Source organism: Mytilus galloprovincialis, chromosome 11 (genome assembly GCF_965363235.1).
Source record: "Mytilus galloprovincialis chromosome 11, xbMytGall1.hap1.1, whole genome shotgun sequence".
In the NCBI taxonomy this organism is placed as follows: domain Eukaryota; kingdom Metazoa; phylum Mollusca; class Bivalvia; order Mytilida; family Mytilidae; genus Mytilus; species Mytilus galloprovincialis.
Window position 1 is genome coordinate 3,860,209 of NC_134848.1, and position 22,421 is coordinate 3,882,629.

Here is a 22,421-nt window from a genome sequence, read left to right on the forward strand (position 1 = left end):
ATGATACTGATGTCACATGACTTGTGAGGGGAACAAGTAAGAATGATATTGATGTCACATGACTTGTGAGTGGAACAAGTAAGAATGATATTGACGTTACATGCCTTGTGAGGGGATTAAGTTACAATGATACTGATATCACATGCCTTTTGAGGGGAACAAGTAAGAATGATATTGACTTCACATGCCTTGTGACAGCAACAAGTTAGATTGATGTTGAGGTCACATGACTTGTGAGGGGAACAAGTAAGAATGATATTGACGTCGCATGCCTTGGGAGGGGAACTAGCAAGAATGATATTGATGTCACATGCCGTGTGAGGGGAACAAGTAAAAATGGTATTGACGTCACATGCCTTGTGACAGCAATAAGTAAGAATTATATTGACTTCACATGCCTTGTGAGGGGAACAAGTAAGAATGATATTGACTTCACATGACTTGTGAGGGGAACAAGTAAGAATGATATTGACGTCACATGCCTTGTGAGAGAAACAAGTACAAATGATATTAACGTCACATGCCTTGTGAGGGGAACAAGTAAGAATGATTTTGACGTCACATGCCTTGTGAGGCGAACAAGTAAGAATGATATTGACATCACCTGCCTTGTGACAGCAACACATAAGAATGATATTGACGTTACATGCCTTGTGAGGGAAACAAGTAAGAATGATATTGATGCACATGTCTTGTGAGGGGAACAAGTAAGAATGATATTGACGTCACATGACTTATGAGGGGAACAAGTAAGAGTGATATTGACTTCACATGCCTTGTGAGAGGAACAAGTAAGAATGATATTGACGTCACATGACTTGTGAGGGGAACAAGTAAGAATGAAATTGACTCCATATGCCTTGTGACAGCAACAAGTAAGAATGATATTGACTTCAAATGCCTTGTGAGGGGAACAAGTAAGAATGATATTGATGTCACATGCCTTGTGAGGGGAACAAGTAAGAATGATATTGACTTCAAATGCCTTGTGAGGGGAACAAGTAAGTGTGATATTGATGTCACATGCCTTGTGAGGGGAACAAGTAAGAATTTTATTGACTTCACATGCCTTGTGACTGCAACAAGTAAGAATGATACTGATGTTACATGCCTTGTGAGGGGAACAAGTAAGAATGATATTGACTTCACATGCCTTGTGACAGCAACAAGTAAGAATGATATTGACGTCACATGCCTTATGAGGGGAACAAGTAAGAATGATATTGACTTCACATGCCTTGTGACAGCAACAAGTAAGAATGATATTGAGGTCACATGACTTGTGAGGGGAACAAGTAAGAATGAAATTGACTTCACATGCCTTGTGACAGCAACAAGTAAGAATGATATTGACTTCAAATGCCTTGTAAGGGGAACAAGTAAGAATGATATTGATGCACATGCCTTGTGAGAGGAACTAGTAAGAATGATATTGACGTCACATGCCTTATGAGGGGAACAAGTAAGAATGATATTGACTTCACATGCCTTGTGACAGCAACAAGTAAGAATGATATTGACGTCACATGCCTTGTGAGGGGAACAAGTAAGAATGATATTGACTTCACATGCCTTGTGACAGCAACAAGTAAGAATGATATTGACGTCACATGCCTTGTGAGGGGAACAAGTAAGAATGATATTGACTTCACATGCATTATGAGGGGAACAGGTAAGAATGATATTGATGTCACATGTTATGTGAGAGGAACTAGTAAGAATGATATTGACTTCACATGCCTTGTGACAGCAACAAGTAAGAATGATATTGACATCACATTCCTTTTGAGGAGAACAAGTTAGAATGACATTGACGTCACATGCCTTGTGAGGGGAACAAGTAAGAATGATATTGACATCACATGCCTTGTGAGGGGAACACGTAAGAATGATATTGACTTCAAATGCCTTGTGAGGGGAACAAGTAAGAATGATATTGATGTCACATGCCTTGTGAGGGGAACAAGTAAGAATTTTATTGACTTCACATGCCTTGTGACTGCAACAAGTAAGAATGATACTGATGTCACATGCCTTGTAAGGGGAACAAGTAAGAATGAAATTGACTTCACATGCCTTGTGACAGCAACAAGTAAGAATGATATTGACGTCACATGCCTTATGAGGGGAACACGTGAGAATGATATTGACTTCACATGCCTTGTGACAGCAACAAGTAAGAATGATATTGAGGTCACATGACTTGTGAGGGGAACAAGTAAGAATGAAACTGACTTCACATGCCTTTTGACAGCAACAAGTAAGAATGATATTGACGTCACATGACTTATGAGGGGAACAAGTAAGAATGATATTGACTTCACATGCCTTGTGACAGCAACAAGTAAGAATGATATTGAGGTCACACGACTTGTGAGGGGAACAAGTAAGAATGAAATTGACTTCACATGCCTTGTGACAGCAACAAGTAAGAATGATATTGACTTCAAATGCCTTGTGAGGGGAACAAGTAAGAATGATATTGATGTCACATGCCTTGTGAGAGGAACTAGTAAGAATGATATTGACGTCACATGCCTTGTGAGGGGAACAAGTAAGAATGATATTGACGTCACATGCCTTGTGAGGGGAACAAGAAAGAATGATATTGACTTCACATGCATTGTGAGGGGAACAAGTAAGAATGATATTGATGTCACATGTTATGTGAGAGGTACTAGTTAGAATGATATTGACTTCACATGCCTTGTGACAGCAACAAGTAAGAATGATATTGACGTCACATTCCTTTTGAGGAGAACAAGTTAGAATGACATTGACGTCACATGCCTTGTGAGGGTAACAAGTAAGAATGATATTGACGTCACATGCCTTGTGAGGGGAACAAGTAAGAATGATATTGACTTCAAATGCCTTGTGAGGGGAACAAGTAAGAATGATATTGATGTCACATGCCTTGTGAGGGGAACAAGTAAGAATTTTATTGACTTCACATGCCTTTTGACTGCAACAAGTAAGAATGATACTGATGTCACATGCCTTGTGAGGGGAACAAGTAAGAATGATATTGACTTCACATGCCTTGTGACAGTAACAAGTAAGAATGATATTGACGTCACATGCCTTATGAGGGGAACAAGTAAGAATGATATTGACTTCACATGCCTTGTGACAGCAACAAGTAAGAATGATATTGAGGTCACATGACTTGTGAGGGGAACAAGTAAGAATGAAATTGACTTCACATGCCTTGTGACAGCAACAAGTAAGAATGATATTGACTTCAAATGCCTTGTGAGGGAAACTAGTAAGAATGATATTGATGTCACATGCCTTATGAGAGGAACTAGTAAGAATGATATTGACTTCACATGCCTTGTGACAGCAACAAGTAAGAATGATATTGACGTCACATTCCATGTGAGGGGAACAAGTAAGAATGATATTGACTTCACATGCATTGTGAGGGGAACAAGTAAGAATGATATTGATGTCACATGTTATGTGAGAGGAACTAGTAAGAATGATATTGACTTCACATGCCTTGTGACAGCAACAAGTAAGAATGATATTGATGTCACATGCCTTTTGAGGGGAACAAGTTAGAATGACATTGACGTCACATGCCTTGTGAGGGGAACAAGTAAGAATGATATTGACGTCACATGCCTTGTGAGGGGAACAATAAGAATGATATTGACTTCAAATGCCTTGTGAGGGGAACTAGTAAGAATGATATTGATGTCAAATGCCTTGTGAGGGGAACAAGTGAAATTGATATTGACTTCACTTGCCTTGTTACTGCAACAAGTAAGAATGATATTGACATCAAATGCCTTGTGAGGGGAACAAGTAAGAATGATATTGACGTCACATGCCTTGTGAAGGGAACAAGTAAGAATGATATTGACATCACATGCATTGTGAGGGGAACAAGTAAGAATGATATGACTTCACATGCCTTGTGAAAGGAACAAGTAAGAATGATATTGACGTCACATGTTTAGTGACAGCAACACGTAAGAATGATATTGAGGTCACATGCCTTGTGAGGGGAACAAGTAAGAATGATATTGATGTCACATGTCTTGTGAGAGGAACAAGTAAGAATGATATTGATTTCACATGTCTTGTGAGAGGAACAAGTAAGAATGATATTGATGTCACATGCCTTGTGTGAGGAACAAGTAAGAATGATATTGACGTCACATGCCTTGTGACAGGAACAAGTAAGAATGATATTTACCTCACATGCCTTGTAAGGGGAACAAGTAAGAATGATATTGACGTCACATGCCTTGTGAGGGGAACAAGTAAGAAATATATTGACTTCACATGCCTTGTGAGAGGAAAAAGTAAGAATTATATTGATGTCACATGACTTGTGTGAGGAACAAGAAGGAATGATATTGATGTCACATGCCTTGTGACAGCAACAAGTAAGAATGATATTGACGTCACATGCCTTGTGACAGGAACAAGTAAGAATTATATTAACCTCACATGCCTTGTGAGGGGAACAAGTAAGAATGATATTGACGTCACATTCCTTGTGAGGGGAACAAGTAAGAAATATATTGACTTCACATGCCTTGTGAGAGGAAAAAGTAAGAATTATATTGACTTCACATGCCTTGTGAGGGGAACAAGAAAGAATGATATTGACGTCACATGCCTTGTGAGGGGAATAAGTAAGAATGATATTGACGTCACATGCCTTGTGACAGCAACAAGTAAGAATGATATTGACGTCACATGCCTTGTGAGGGGAACAAGTAAGAATGATATTGACGTCACATGCCTTGTGAGGGGAACAGTAGGAATGATATTTACTTCACGACTTGCGAGGGGAACAAGTAAGAAGGATATTGACGTCACATGCCTTGTGAGAGGAACAAGTAATCAAAGAGCAGATTGCTCTGAGGGATACGATTGCCGTTGTTTCATTGACACCTGTATACATGTAGCTGGATAATATTATTTTGAAAAATAATTCAACTGCACATGTAAAATAGTTACAAAATAGCCAATCCCGAATAAAAGTGTAACAACAATGTAATTAGGACTATTGTGTTTTATTTTTGTACTTTTTTCTACTATCAATTCCAAGTTTACTTTCCACAGCTGTCACTGAGACTCAGAGTGAGAGAAAGTATTCCACTTCGTATCTTATCACCTTTTTTCCTACGAGGCTACGTTAATTCTAGGAGGAATCCCATTCCTAACTCTTTAAATATTTAATTTCCTTTGAGTCAGTGATCATGACTCCTTTCCGTACACATTTATCGGTTTAATTTGCGATCGTTTTTAATATAATACGACGTTTATTGACAGAACGAGCTAATAGTAATACTCGACGTGTTTGGTTTAGCATACACGTAATTTTTATTCGGAAGGGAGACAACTCGAAACGATAATATGGAAGACTCCATTTCGCCTGAAGGGGTGTTCTACAATGATGAATACATTTATTTTAATTTAAATGATGCATATGATTTAAAGATATGCAACAGCAATAACCCTCAATAGCAGACATACACAGAAAAGATCCCATGAGTTATAAATTAATTAATTGCGTGGGGAATCCAGAGCAACCATTCAATCTAAAACCCCTTGAAGTCGAGAAATCAAAAACTGCAAAATTTCCTAAAAATTAACAATTTTAGGGCAGCAACCCAACAATGGGTTGCAGGATTCATCTAAAAATTTGTGAGGGGATAGATCTTATTCTGATGGACATTTAAAAGATGAAAGATTTGCCCTAAATGTCTTAGTTTCAAAGATAGAAAGTAAAAACTGCATTTTACCACTATGTTCTAATTTTAGCCATGTCGGCCATTTTGTTTGGTAGGTGAGATCATCGGACACATTTTTTAAACTATATACCACAATTATGATTGTGGCCAAGTTAGTTTGAATTTGGCTCAGTAGTTTCAGAGAAGAAGATTTTTGTATAAGTTACAAAAAATGACGAAAAAGTTGTTAAAATTGACTATAGGGGCAATAACTCCTTAAGGGGTTGACTGACAATTTGGTCATGTTAACTTATTTGTAGGTCTTATTTTGCTGAACATTATTGCTGTTTACAGTTTATCTCTATCTATAATAGTATTCAAGATAATAACCAAAAACTGCAAAATTTCCTTAAAATTACCAATTTAGGGACAGCAACCTAACAACAGGTTGTCCGATTCGTCTGAAAATTTCAGGGCAGATAGATCTTGACCTGATAAACAATTTTACCTATGACAGATTAGCTCTAAATGCTTTGGTTTTAAAGATATAGGCCAAAATATACATTTTACACATGTGTTCTATTTTTAGCCATGGCGGCCATCTTGGTGTGATGGCCAAGTCATCGGACACATTTTTTAAACTAGATACCCCAAGGATGGTTGTGGCCAAGTTTGGTTAAATTTGGCCCAGTAGTTTCAGAGGAGAAGATTTTTGTAAAAGTTTACGGACGACGGACGACGGACGCCAAGTGATGAGAAAAGCTCACTTGCAGGTGAGCTAAAAATGATATTGATATCACATGTCTTTAAAAGGAACAAGTAAGAATGATATTGATGTCACATGCCTTGGGAGGGGAACAAGTAAGAATGATATTGACTTCACATGCCTTGTGACAGCAACAAGTAAGAATGATATTGATGTCACATGTCTTGTGAGAGGAACAAGTAAGAATGATATTGAAGTCACATGCCTTGTGAGAGGAACTAGTAAGAATATGATTATCAAAAATATTTCAACACGTTGAGGAAAGTATAAATTAGATGAGAATGATTTTAAAGTTAATGTGATATGTAATCAATTAATCTTCATCAATAGCCTTCTTCACTTTTCCTATCAATTTGTTGGGTTTTTTCATCTTTTTTCATTATAACATTATAAGCTGATATCAAGGTTTTCGTGTATAAGGAACAAGTAATTATAAATCATTTCAGCCGGTATCTGAATAATTAACATTAGATGATTACCTTCAACAACTGCTGCTGCAGGTTCCTGTGAATGAGTGTCAGAAGAAACTTCTGGGGATGTCTTTGACATGACAGTCTACAAAAGAAAAATATGCTATAAACTATCATGACCCATGTGAAAACTTGTCAAATAATTTAATACATATATTTTTAAGGTCCATTTTTGTCAATGAAAATAATGATTTTTAGAAAAAAATCAAATTTGCCCATAATTGCTCTTCAACTTTGTACTTGTTTTGGCTTTCAAACTTTTTTGATCTGAGCGTCACTGATGAGTCTTATGTAGACGAATCACGCGTCTGGCATATAAAATTATAAGCCTGGTACCTTTGATAACTATTTACACCACTGGGTCGATGCCACTGCTGGTGGATGTTTTATCCCCGAGGGTATCACCAGCCCATAAGTCAGCACTTCAGTGTTGACATGAGTATCAATTATTTGGTCATTTTTATAAATTTACTGGTTGCAAAAGTTTAAATTATTCGAAATACTAAGGATTTTCTTATCCCAGGCATAGATAACCTTAGACGTATTTGGAACAACTTTTTGGAATTTTGGGTCCTCAGTGCTCTTCAACTTTGTACTTGTTTTGGCTTTCAAACTTGTTTGATCTGAGCTTCACTGATGAGTCTTATGTAGACGAAATGCGTGTCTGGCGTATAAAATTATAAGCCTGGTACCTTTGATAACTATTTGCACATAATGTTTGGAAAATGCATATAACAATATTTTACTTATGATTTGTAATGTGATGTCCTTTTTCAAATAATTTATATATTATTTTTTTTTCAGAAGCAGTTATTGCCAAGTTCGAAAACACTTATACACCATACTCATAATGGAGAAAATGCTTCATTTCTTAAAGTATGTTTTATTTCTCCCATTGTTTAATTGCAAGAAAATAGCACATATTCAGGTTTTCAGGTTTTAGGCTCCAATCTGGCAATATGTGTTGTAATGCATGTAATGTGGCTACCTTTATTTGAAATGATCAGTTAAGAAAACTAGAGGCTCTAAAGAGCCTGTGTCGCTCACCTTGGTCTATGAGCATATCATAAACGAAGGACACACATATGGATTCATGACAAAATTGTGTTTTGGTGAACATTCTTGCTGCTCACAATTATCTCTATCTATAATGATCTTGGCCCAGTAGTTTCAGTGGAAAATGTTAGTAAAAATTTACAAATTTTATGAAAATTGTTAAAATTGACTATAAAGGACAATAACTCTTAAAAGGTTCAATTGACCTGATAAACACATTAACCCCATGTCAGATTTGCTCTAACTGCTTTGGTTTTTGAGTTATAAGCCAAAAACTGCATTTTACCCATATGTTCTATATTTAGCCGTGGCGGCCATCTTGGTTGTATGGCCGGGTCGCCAAGTTTGGTTAAATTTGGCCCAGTAGTTTCAGAGGACCAGGTGAGCTAAAAAATCAATTGTTTTCTGATTTTTGTGATTCACCGTTTTTTGCTTTAAAGGTGTCAGACAAAATCGCTACCTATTCCAACAAATTTTTCAATTGTCACAGCTTTCTTAATTTTTTACCTAAGTATAACTTCATACAAAGCAGGTATATCCTAAAATGTACATGTATCACCTTTCTATCTGCCATTTTTTTATCCACTTTTAATGTTTTCACTTGTAGTAAAATACCAACGGTCAGAAGGTAACTACTAAACATAGCCCCTGATTTTTCTGGAAATCTTAAATAAATATAGTATGGAGCGCATTAATCCTAAATTTTCAATGCAAACTCATGAGCAAGTAAATTATGTCTAAAAATGGTTTAAATATGTTTCTCTTTCACTAAAAGTTTCATTTCTGCAAATTTTTTGGTTAGTTTAAATTAATTTACTAATTTTAAGTAAACAATGACATCAAAAACACAATATATTTTTTTGGAAAGGACTACTTTAATATAGAAATTAACATTCTAAATTGGAGTGAGGGAATTGGTGATCTGACATCTTTACCACTATGCCATATATCACTGGAGTAAAATTTACCACACACTGCTTATTTAATGATGATGTTATTTATTTGTTTTGTATGTAATTCAAAGAGGTTTTGCAGGAAAGTTAACGATACTGAGTTTACTAATTTCATAGAGGTTTTATCTATGTAAGTGGCTTTGTCTACCTGCTACATACTGAAAGGTTTAAAATCTATACACAAGTTGACAGCATACTTAATAGTTTGTAAATATGTGCTTTTCGTTTTAATATATGATTATTACACAATTGCATAAACATGTAAATCAACCTTTCTGCGCAGAAATATGCATTATATATACATGAAAGGAAATGATGTGATGTATATACATAGGAGATACCAAGCTGATGACACAATAAACAGCTGCGCCATGAGCGAATGATACGCCTGACGTCTTGTGTGGAAGTTTTATGCAATAATCATAAATAGTTTCTGCAATAGTTTTAAGCAATAACCATTTATTTTTTTTGAGACACAGCGGGACATGTGAAACACCACACCCCCCCCCCTCACCCTGTTTTTTTTTTTTTACAAATAACTAAATATCACTAAAATAAAAATTTTAATCAAACCAAAAAGTATACAGATCTTAAGATTAATATAACAAAGAAGTGTGTACAGTTACAAGCAATAATCATAAATTGGTTTTGGGATACCCCGACATGTAAAAAAATCCCTCCCCTTTTTTTACAAAATGCTCAATAACTCAAAAATAAAATTTTGAGTCATCACCAAAAGGCATACATATCTTTAGATTAATATAACAAAGAGGTGTGTAAAGTTTTAAGCAATAATCATAAATTATTTTTGAGATACGGCGCAACATGTTAAAAAAAATCCCCCTTTTTTACAAAATACTCAATAACTTAAAATTGAAATTTTGAATCATCACCAAAAAGTATACAGATATTAGGATTAATGTAACTAAGAAGTGTGTAAAGTTTTGAGCAATAATCAAGAATCGTTTTTGAAATACGGTGCGACATGGGAAAAAAGATCACCCCACTGTTTTAGTTACAAAGTACCGTAACTCAAAAAGTTTAAATCTTATTTTTACCAAAAAGTATACAGATCATTTAACCGTCATAAGAAACAACTATATTAAGTTTCATGAAATTTAGATAAGGCGTTCTCAAGTCATGGTGCGACATGTTTACGCCGGACAGACGGACGGACACCGGACATTTGTATACCATAATATGTCACGTCAAAATTTTGACTGGCGTATAAAAAATAAAAGACATCCAACAGATGAGAACACAGATTTTAAACATTTGTCTTTTGTTAACTTTGTTAACATTGTTAACTGACAACAAATACTACAAAGACATTGAAAACTACAGGCAACCATTTATTGTAATTTCTTTGTACCAAGTCTGTTTTGTCTCTTATAATCTGTGAATATCTTTTAAAGTAAGACAAGACTATTTACCTTAAGGAAGTCCATCACTTCTTCCTTCTTCCTTTTTCTCTCTTCACTATCATAGCTTTTTATTTCTACCAGATCATAAGGAGTCTTACCCTGAAATACAATCAAATAATCTTTCATTAATTATACACATATATATCTTTTATTTCAAAAAACTGTAAAACATTAAGTAATAGGTAACTGTTGCATTAATTTTACCTATGTAATGCAGAATGTTGTCTTATTTACATATACTTCAAATAAAAACCAGTGAACCTAAACCAACAACAAATATGAAGTGTCATTATTTGTGTGTTTTAAAGAGATCATTGAATAATATTTGAGATTTTGCTGTTAAAGAAATTATTGAATGATTACAAGGTGTAGGGTGTGTTGGTAAAATGTGATAAGATGGTAGTCATAGTAGTTGTGATGGTAGTGTAAGATGTGTTGGTGGAGAATGATTAAATGGTAGTTTTGCTAATAGTGTATGATTGGTGTAAGATGTGTTGGTGGAATGTGATTAGATGGTAGTTTTGTCAGTAGTGTATGATTGGTGTAGGGTGTGTTGGTAGAATGTGATTAGATGGTAGTTTTGTTAATAGTGTATGATTGGTGTAAGGTGTGTTGGTGGAATGTGATTAGATGGTAGTTTTGCTAATAGTGTATGATTGGTGTGAGGTGTGTTGGTGGAATGTGATTAAATGGTAGTTGTGTCAGTAGTGTATGATTGGTGTAGGGTGTGTTGGTAGAATGTGATTAGATGGTAGTTTTGTTAATAGTGTATGATTGGTGTAGGGTGTGTTGGTAGAATGTGATTAGATGGTAGTTTTGTTAATAGTGTATGATTGGTGTAAGGTGTGTTGGTGGAATGTGATTAGATGGTAGTTTTGCTAATAGTGTATGATTGGTGTAAGGTGTGTTGGTGGAATGTGATTAGATGGTAGTTTTGCTAATAGTGTATGATTGGTGTAAGGTGTGTTGGTGGAATGTGATTAGATGGTAGTTGTGTCAGTAGTGTATGATTGGTGTAGGGTGTGTTGGTAGAATGTGATTAGATGGTAGTTTTGTTAATAGTGTATGATTGGTGTAAGGTGTGTTGGTGGAATGTGATTAGATGGTAGTTTTGCTAATAGTGTATGATTGGTGTAAGGTGTGTTGGTGGAATGTGATTAGATGGTAGTTTTGCTAATAGTGTATGATTGGTGTAAGGTGTGTTGGTGGAATGTGATTATATGGTAGTTTTGCTAATAGTGTATGATTGGTGTAAGGTGTGTTGGTGGAATGTGATTAAATGGTAGTTGTGTCAGTAGTGTATGATTGGTGTAGGGTGTGTTGGTAGAATGTGATTAGATGGTAGTTTTGTTAATAGTGTATGATTGGTGTAAGGTGTGTTGGTGGAATGTGATTAGATGGTAGTTTTGCTAATAGTGTATGATTGGTGTAAGGTGTGTTGGTGGAATGTGATTAGATGGTAGTTTTGCTAATAGTGTATGATTGGTGTAAGGTGTGTTGGTGGAATGTGATTAGATGGTAGTTTTGCTAATAGTGTATGATTGGTGTAAGGTGTGTTGGTGGAATGTGATTAAATGGTTGTTGTGTCAGTAGTGTATGATTGGTGTAGGGTGTGTTGGTAGAATGTGATTAGATGGTAGTTTTGTTAATAGTGTATGATTGGTGTAAGGTGTGTTGGTGGAATGTGATTAGATGGTAGTTTTGCTAATAGTGTATGATTCGTGTAAGGTGTGTTGGTGGAATGTGATTAGATGGTAGTTTTGCTAATAGTGTATGATTGGTGTAAGGTGTGTTGGTGGAATGTGATTAGATGGTAGTTTTGCTAATAGTGTATGATTGGTGTAAGGTGTGATGGTGGAATGTGATTAAATGGTAGTTTTGCTAATAGTGTATGATTGGTGTAAGGTGTGTTGGTGGAATGTGATTAGATGGTAGTTTTGCTAATAGTGTATGATTGGTGTAAGGTGTGTTGTTGGAATGTGATTAAATGGTAGTTTTGCCAATAGTGTATGGTTGGTGTAAGGTGTGTTGGTGGAATGTGATTAGATGGTAGTTTTGCTAATAGTGTATGATTGGTTTAAGGTGTGTTGGTGGAATGTGATTAGATGGTAGTTTTGCTAATAGTGTATGATTGGTTTAAGGTGTGTTGGTAGAATGTGATTAGATGGTAGTTTTGCTAATAGTGTATGATTGGTGTAAGGTGTGTTGGTGGAATGTGATTAGATGGTAGTTTTGCTAATAGTGTATGATTTGTGTAAGGTGTGTTGGTGGAATGTGATTAGATGGTAGTTGTGTCAGTAGTGTATGATTGGTGTAGGGTGTGTTGGTAGAATGTGATTAGATGGTAGTTTTGTTAATAGTGTATGATTGGTGTAAGGTGTGTTGGTGGAATGTGATTAGATGGTAGTTTTGCTAATAGTGTATGATTGGTGTAAGGTGTGTTGGTGGAATGTGATTAGATGGTAGTTTTGCTAATAGTGTATGATTGGTGTAAGGTGTGTTGGTGGAATGTGATTAGATGGTAGTTTTGCTAATAGTGTATGATTGGTGTAAGGTGTGTTGGTGGAATGTGATTAGATGGTAGTTTTGCTAATAGTGTATGATTGGTGTAAGGTGTGTTGGTGGAATGTGATTAGATGGTAGTTGTGTCAGTAGTGTATGATTGGTGTAGGGTGTGTTGGTAGAATGTGATTAGATGGTAGTTTTGTTAATAGTGTATGATTGGTGTAAGGTGTGTTGGTGGAATGTGATTAGATGGTAGTTTTGCTAATAGTGTATGATTGGTGTAAGGTGTGTTGGTGGAATGTGATTAGATGGTAGTTTTGCTAATAGTGTATTATTGGTGTAAGGTGTGTTGGTGGAATGTGATTAGATGGTAGTTTTGCTAATAGTGTATGATTGGTGTAAGGTGTGTTGGTGGAATGTGATTAGATGGTAGTTTTGCTAATAGTGTATGATTGGTGTAAGATGTGTTGGTGGAATGTAATTAGACGGTAGTAAGATGTGTTGCTGGAGTATGATTAGATGGTAGTTTTGTCCAAGTAAAATGAAAACGAGTATTCCACATGGCTGAGGTGTTAATTGACTTTTTAATTAATGACTTAATAGTATTATACTATGTACACGAATTGAGAACCCGCTTATCTATCTAATTTATTCTTCCCGTTAAGTGGACAACCTTAGCGTGAATACAAGTACTTCTTTGTGACAATTACAGCTAATTTCTTTCTTCATGCAGGGTAAGATTTTGGTAAGTTTGATTTCTTTGTTTGTATATTGACAATTGGGATTGGGATAACTTTCAATCAAATTTTAATATATACAAGTCGATCTTTATAATAAGGTAAGGTATATATACAAACAAAGCAAGCAAGCCCACTAAAGTTTTACTCCACAAGCATTAGGAAATTAGCTGTAATGGTACAATTAAAACCAGGAGTATTTGAGATTGTAAATAAATTACTGCAACCCAAAACACAGCCGTAGTCCGTTTTAAAATCTTTTAATGTGTCATTGTAAATAACGTTGTCTTGTCAATATACTTTTTATTTTTTTTTATTTAAATGATTCTCATATTGCTTGTACATGTGAACGCAAACACTTAATCGGGTGAGTGTGTGTCCATGTCTGCATGGTCACTGCTTATCAATCATAAGCCTCAACAATTTTGATGAACTTTCGGGAATTGTCGCTTGATTTAATAGTTCAGATTTTTAGATTAGATATGCGCCGTTAAATGTGAAACTTACTTGAAAAGTACATGATTCCGTCTTTTCCGTTTTACTAAACATACAGTTTTTCAGTAATTACTGTCAAACATCACTATACTGCATATAAGATATATACCCCCCCCCCCCCCCCCCCAAAAAAAAAGAAAAAAAAACCCAACAACCAACCAGTACACCATTAGAACCCCAAATTATTCATCGTGGAAATATTGCGCTTAAAAAGAGGGGCAAAAGATAGCAGATATCAGAGGTACATTCAAACTCACAAATCGAAAATAAACTTACATCGCCATGGATAAAAAAGAAATAGATAAACAGACAAAAAATAGTTCACAGAACACAACATAGGAAACAAGGACTGAGCAACACAAACCCCACCAAAAACTTGGGTGATCTCAAGCGTTCAGGAAGGGTAAGCATATCCTGTTCCACATGTGGCACCCGTTGTGTTCTCATATTACCCATAATTCCAATTTGATTTGATAGCTTTGTTTTATTTTGTGTTTCAGACGCAAATTATTCAGTTTTTGGTTAAAATGCACTTAATTGTTTTTGAGTATAATAAAATTATGAACCTGTATGCATAAATTCTTAAAACATAGAAAACATATAGACAATAACTGCATGAACTGTTCAGTGTCTTTAAATATCAGCTGTATTTGTATGAGGCTAAGATACAGGTGTAATGTGAGCTTTACCGAGCTATTACTCCTGTTTCGCGCCGAGTATTTAAAGACACTAAACAGTTATTGTCTTTATCCTGCATTTAATTCTGTATTTTGTTCGTGTTTTGAAAGACACAAAACTTCACATTTTTTTGGCATTTATTTTCGATTTGAAATCCCTTGCATCCCGCATATCTATACTATTAAACGAGAAGACCTCATTTTGTGTGTCGCTTCTCTTCCTTCCACAATAAATCAATCATCATGCCTCTATGTCCTACAGGTAACATGCATAGTCGCATTTGTCATCCATGCTTATGATTATCCAGATAGAGTTATTTTGGGAGAAAAACGACAAAAAAGGAGTCCAGATATGATTCCGTCATCAGACTGAATTTTAGTCATAGATAAGACTGCCGGTTTGAAACATGCACAAATTCAATCAATCGTATGATAGATAACAAAAATGAAAAATAAATAAGCCATTCAGAGCGTTCTCAATATCATGGTGTTTAGATCGCAAAAACCACAACTATTATACCTCCTTATAGGGGACAATTATTTTTCGCATTTATCCACATGTAAACTACGATTATACTACTTTAATACATAGAGACTCTCTGTATTCTGTCTACTGTTTTCTTTGAAATGTTAACGTTTACTATTTAAGGGGTCATAACGGTGGCATATATATTAAAATAAGTAAAACATGTGACACAAGTACAACCAATCGTATGATAGTTAAACAAAAATGAAAAATAAATAAGCCATTCAGAGCGTTCTCCATATCATGGTGTTTAGATCGCAAAAATCACAACTATTAAATGTAAACTACGATTATACTACTTTAATATATAGAGACTCTCTGTATTCTGTCAGGGACTTTATATGTTAGTATAGAAAGTCCCTGATTCTGTCTACTGTTTTCTTTGAAATGTTTACTATTCAAGGGGTCATACCACTTGCATATATATTAAGGCAAAATAAAAATATATGTGTGGTTCCAGTTACATACTTTTAAAAAATAGGGTCGGTAGGTCAGCAAATTTTTTTTTTTTTAATTTTAATTTTTGAATGTCAAAATCCGGAAAAAAATCGTGTGTTTACCGAAATTGTTTCCGGTATTATACACGCCATAACCGGAAGTCCACCATTTTTACATGTGTTTGGTTGTAAAATAAACAGTCATGATACGTTTTTAGTTAATTGTGTTGCATTCTGTTATGAATTGTTGCATTTTAGCCATAACAGATACTTGTGATGGAAATTCAGATGACAGAAATCTATGAATTTAATTTAATATTTTAATTCACAATCCTCAAAATTTGATCGTTTGAAAATTTATTTTTCAGAAATGAAAAAAAAAGTTCTAGGGTCGGGGGTTTTTAACAAGGGTCGGTCGGGTTACTGGAACCACACATTTATTTTTATTTGGCCTAATAAGTAAAACATGCTCAACTTAATCTAAAACTACCTCGACCAAAAACTTTAACTGAAGTGGAACAGATGGGCGGATCTCCGAACGAACGAACGAACGCACGGATGCACAGACTAGAAAACACAATGCCCATAAATGGGGCATACAAATTTATAGTTAAAAGGGAAAATAGTGATTTGGCAAAACTGAAAGTAAGGTAGTGGATTAGAGGGAGACAGGACCTTTTTCGGGCGTCGGGATCGGGTGATTTTAAGCTTGGGATTTGGGAATTGATCCTTACGGAATCCGGGAATATATTTTTCCATTTCGGGATTTCCGGTTATGAATTTCTTTAAATTCTGCATCTCAGGATTTCATGATTTTAAGCCCGGGATTTCGGAATCAGGACCCCTCCGACCACCCCTCAAATTAGCCATAGTCGGTCTTATAGTCATTTATACATGATTCACATCCTACCATTGGTATGTTAATAAGGCTCTCAAAAGAAAAGGCACTGATGGATTGCTTTAGAAGCATATTGTATTAGACTAATAATGATCTATATATAAGCAGTTACATTTATTTCATGTTTGAAACGGTGCAAATTTTTAATTTGATTTGACTTTTACCAAAAGAAGCATTGTAGCAAAGGAGAAGAATAATTGTGGTCTGAGGTCAGAAACACGAAAATAATTGAATTTAACAGAAAGGAAACAAATATCAGACTTTGGAAAAAGGGAGAGAGGGCTTTTGATACCTTTAATGAAATTCTCCATACATAATATCTTTTAAGAACCAGGTGCTCCGCCGGGCGCATCTGTATACGACCCCAGTGGTCGAACCCTGAACAGTTGGGGCAAATTTGGTCACAATATTCAAGCTTGATACCTTCTGAATTTTGATTGTGATAAAATTTTTGACATAATATAGGTTTTTGCCACAAACTTAATGTGGTTCAAGATCTAACACATCTATTGCACAATACTGTGCAATTGAATATTTCTTATTGAAACTTTTCAAAATTTGAAATTTGAACCAGATGCTCCGCAGGGCGCAGCTTTATACGACCACAGAGGTTGAACCCTGAACGGTTGGGGCAAGTATGGACACAACATTCAAGCTGGATTCAGCTCTAAATTTGGATTGTGATTAAATAGTTGACACAGCATAGGTTTCTGACACAGAATGAATGTGGTCTAATGAACTTAAAAAAAATGTTTGCCTTTGAGCAATTCACTATGCTGTTGAATATTAATCCTCTCAAAAAAATGTTTGAAGAAATTTTCTTTTTATTTATGAAATCTGAAATGAAAAAAATTGACCCTCCAATTTTTTTTTCACACCCCCCTTTCCCTTATTTCAAAACTGATCTTAATTCAAATTTCTAATGAAGTTTGCAACAATAACTACTCATTTAAATACATCATAAAATATTAAAATGTAAAAAAAGTGCTTGTTATCACTGAATGGTAAAGATTGTTTTAATCTATCAGTTGGTAGTAAAAGTGAATATACATTGTATATTGTATAAAACAATGAATTAAGTTGATTCAAATACTATTCTGGACAAAGAAAGATAACTCCAATTGAAATCCAATTCGAATTTCTTGCTATTGCACAATATTGTGCAATTAGAAATTTCTTGCTATTGTGGAATACTGTGCAATTGAAAATATTTGCTATTGCACAATACTGTGCAATTGAAGATTTCTTGCTATTGCTGAATACTGTGCAATTGAAAATTTCTTGCTATTGCACAATACTTAATATAATAATTTTGGATCCCGATTTGGACCAACTTGAAAACTGGGCCCATAATCAAAAATCTAAGTAAAATTGAGAAAGGAAATGGTGAATATGTCAAAGCGACAACCTGTTTAGATTCAGCATATCAAAGAGGCCCAATAATTCAATTTTTGTTAAAATCAAACTTAGTTTAATTTTGGACCCTTTGGACGTTAATGTAGACCAATTTGAAAACGGGACCAAAAATTAAGAATCTACATACACAGTTAGATTCGGCATATCAAAGAACCCCAATTATTCAATTTTTGATAAAATCAAACAAAGTTTAAATCTGGACCCTTTGGGCCCTTTATTCCTAAACTGTTGGGACCAAAACTCCCAAAATCAATACCAACCTTCCTTTTATGGTCATAAACCTTGTGTTTAAATTTCATAGTTTTCTATTTACTTATACTAAAGTTATGGTGCGAAAACCAAGAAAAATGCTTATTTAGGTCCCTTTTTGGCCCCTAATTCCTAAACTGTTGGGACCTAAACTCCCAAAATCAATACCAACCTTCCTTTTGTGGTCATAAACATTGTGTTTAAATTTCATTGATTTCTATTTACTTAAACTAAAGTTATTGTGTGAAAACCAAGAATAATGCTTATTTGGGCCCTTTGTTGGCCCCTAATTCCTAAACTGTTTGAACCAAAACTCCCAAAATCAATCCCAACCTTTATTTTGTGGTCATAAACCTTATGTCAAAATTTCATAGATTTCTATTTACTTAAACTAAAGTTATAGTGCGAAAACCAAGAAAATGCTTATTTGGGCCCTTTTTGGCCCCTAATTCCTAAAATGTTGGGATTAAAACTCCCAAAATCAATCCCAACCTTCCTTTTGTGGTCATAAACATTGTGTTAAAATTTCATAGATTTCTATTCACTTTTACTTAAGTTAGAGTGCTAAAACTAAAAGTATTCGGACGACGACGACGACGACGCCAACGTGATAGCAATATACGACGAAAAATTTTTCAAATTTTGCTGTCGTATAAAAATGTTGAATAAAAAAAAAAATCCCTTAAAAAAATGGTTAACTGAGATAATCACATTCCACCAACACAACCTACACCAACCATACACTACCAACACAACTATCATCTAATCACTACCAATAAAATTGCCATTTAATGACATTCCACCAACACACCTTACACCAACCATACCAATACAACTACCATCTAATCACATTCCACCAACACATCCTACACCAACCATACACTACCAACACAACTATCATCTAATCACATTCTACCAACACACCTTATACCAATCATACACTACCAACACAACTACCATTTAATGGCATTCCACCAACACACCTTACACCAACCATACCAACACAACTACCATCTAATCACATTCCACCAACACACCCTACACCAACCATACACTACCACCACAACTATCATCTAATCACATTCTACCAACACCTTACACCGATCATACCTTACCATCACAACTACCATCTATTTTCTTTCTCTGTTGACTTGTATTTAGTTTTTAGAGAATAAAACATCTATCTATCTAATAAGAATAAAACTGAATGTTACCTCCAATGTTTTCACCCAAGGACTGCATCCTTTATCTATGAACCATTTTGTTACATCAATCCGTCCAAACGGAGCAGCAAAATGTAAAGCTGTTTCTCCATACTATAACAATATAAAAATATAAACATGTTAATGGTGTGTGATAACAAAATCATGAGAGGAGTCAAACAATTTACCAAATGTAAGAAATATAACATCTGTTAAAAAAATATCCAATTATATTTGTGTATAAACTATTAAATGGTAGATTAAGATATAAGTTCACTTTTTCTGATTCAGTGAAGAAAAAAAGGTAAAAAAAAAAGTAAACTCTTGATTATATAAGTGTAACAAGTCAAATAATAGCAACCCTCCCTTTATACAAGTCTTACAAGTATTTGTTGCCCATTTAACATGTATGATCAACAACATGATTTTATGTTGATTCAGTAGAATGATCAAATTTGAAAAAAAACTTTTTTCAAGAAACATTCAAACGAGTTATATTTTCTGATTCAGTACGAAGAGACAAGAAAAATGAGACCCCACTTTATATAATTCTGTCAAGTATTTGTTACTTTTAAAAGATGTTTTACATTAAATCTGTAGAATTAACATTATCTGACTAAAGATGTTAACACAACTTTTTCTCATCAACTTCTCATTAAAATCAGATGTTTACAAAATAATTTTTTGTCAAGAAACAAAATAAAACCTTTACTATCTGATTCAGTTCTGTGTTACGAATAAAATGAGACCCCACTTCATATAATTCTAACAAATATTTGTTGTCCATTAAACCTGTCTGATTAACAACATGATTTTGTGTAGATTCTGTATAAAATGGTGTTTAGTCAGAGTAAGTTGATTATATCTATCATTACCTTGGATGTAACTTCTAACTGACTTCCGTGAGTGACTAGGAAAGTCACCACCTCCAGGTGTCCGTACGCAGCCGCCCACATTAATGGTGTCTGTCCAGCCTGTAATATCAACATATAACAGACATCAAAACTTGTGTCATAAACTGGACAATGTTGTGTAATAAATATAAACAAAATATATATCACATGAATCAGTGGTCAAAACTGAATAAAATGACCAGTCACACTTGTATTTATATTCTACATAAACAACAAATAAACAACATGTTTTATTGTGAGATGCCAGAACTTCCATCAGAACTGTCAGGTTAAAAAAAAAACTTTTTTCAAAAAACATTAAAACGAGTTATATTTTCTGATTCAGTACGAAGAGATAAGAAAAATAAGACCACACTTTATATAATTCTGTCAAGTATTTGTTATTTTTAAAAGACATTTTACATTAAATCTGTAGAATTAACATTATCTGACTAAAGATGTTAACACAACTTTTTCTCATCAACTTCTCATTAAAATCAGATGTTTACAAAATAATTTTTCATCAGGAAACAAAATAAAACCTTAACTATCTGATTCAGTTCTGTGTTACGAATAAAATGAGGCCCCACTTTATATAATTCTAACAAATATTTGTTGTCCATTAAACCTGTCTGATTAACAGTATTTTGTGTAGATTCTGTATAAACTGGTGTTTGGTCAGAGTAAGTTGATTAATCTATCATTACCAGGTCTGTGACTTCTAACTGACTTCCGTGACTGACTAGGAAAGTCACCACCTCCAGGTATCCTTCCCAAGCCGCCGACATTAATGGTGTCATTCCATTCTGTAATATCAACATATAACAGACATCAAAACTTGTGTCATAAACTGGACAATGTTGTGTAATAAATATAAACAAAATATATATCACATGAATCAGTGGTCAAAACTGAATAAAATGACCAGTCACACTTGTATTTATATTCTACATAAACAAAAAATAAACAACATGTTTTATTGTGAGATGTCAGAACTTCCATCAGAACTGTCAGGTTAAAAACACAAGTTTTTTCTAGAAACATAAACAATATTTATATCAATGGACTCAGCTGGACAAGACAATTAAAATGAGACCCCACTTTATATAATTCTATCAAATATTTGTTGTCCATTAAATCTGTCTGATTAACAATGATTACATAGAATGAACAAAAGTTAAAAAAAAAAAAAATTTCAAGAAACATTAAAACGAGTTATAATTTCTGATTCAGTATGAAGAGACAAGAAAATTAAGACCCCACTTTATATAATTCTGTCAAGTATTTGTTATTTTTAAAAGATGTTTTACATTAGATCTGTAGAATTAACATTATCTGACTAAAGATGTTAACACAACTTGTTGTCTTTAACTTCTCATTAAAATCAAATGTTTACAAAATAATTTTTCGTCAGGAAACAAAATAAAACCTTTACTATCTGATTCAGTTCTATGTTACAAATAAAATGAGACCCCACTTTATATAATTCTAACAAATATTTGTTGTCCATTAAACCTGTCTGATTAACAGTATTTTGTGTCTTTTCAAAATAATGATCAAAGCTTAGAAAATATTTAGTGGTATTTCCATATAAAATGTTGGGTGTCAGCTGCTTCATATCATATGAGTTGTTGTATATAAGAGTAATATAACAATGGTGTATGTGTGTGGTGAGTATAAGGGTAATATAGCAATGGTGTATGTGTGTGGTGAGTATAAGGGTAATATAGCAATGGTGTATGTTTGTGGTGAGTATAAGGGTAATATAGCAATGGTGTATGTTTGTGGTGAGTATAAGGGTAATATAGCAATGGTGTATGTTTGTGGTGAGTATAAGGGTGATATAGCAATGGTGTATGTTTGTGGTGAGTATAAGGGTAATATAGCAATGGTGTATGTTTGTGGTGAGTATAAGGGTAATATAGCAATGGTGTATGTTTGTGGTGAGTATAAGAGTAATATAACAATGGTGTATGTTTGTGGTGAGTATAAGGGTAATATAGCAATGGTGTATGTTTGTG

General features: G+C 34.4%; 1 protein-coding gene across 1 annotated transcript in view; it reads right to left on the minus strand.

Annotated features, from left to right (window-relative positions):
- Positions 1–10,491, minus strand: part of LOC143052013 (uncharacterized) — a 49,751-nt gene extending 39,260 nt beyond the window's left edge. Inside the window, exons 1-2 of the mRNA XM_076224987.1 lie at positions 10,375–10,491; positions 6,942–7,017 (exon numbers count right to left, since the gene is read on the minus strand). Coding sequence (XP_076081102.1) covers positions 6,942–7,017; positions 10,375–10,491 — 193 coding nt within the window. The remainder of the gene's footprint in view (positions 1–6,941; positions 7,018–10,374) is intronic.
- Between the last annotated feature and the right edge of the window lie 11,930 nt (positions 10,492–22,421).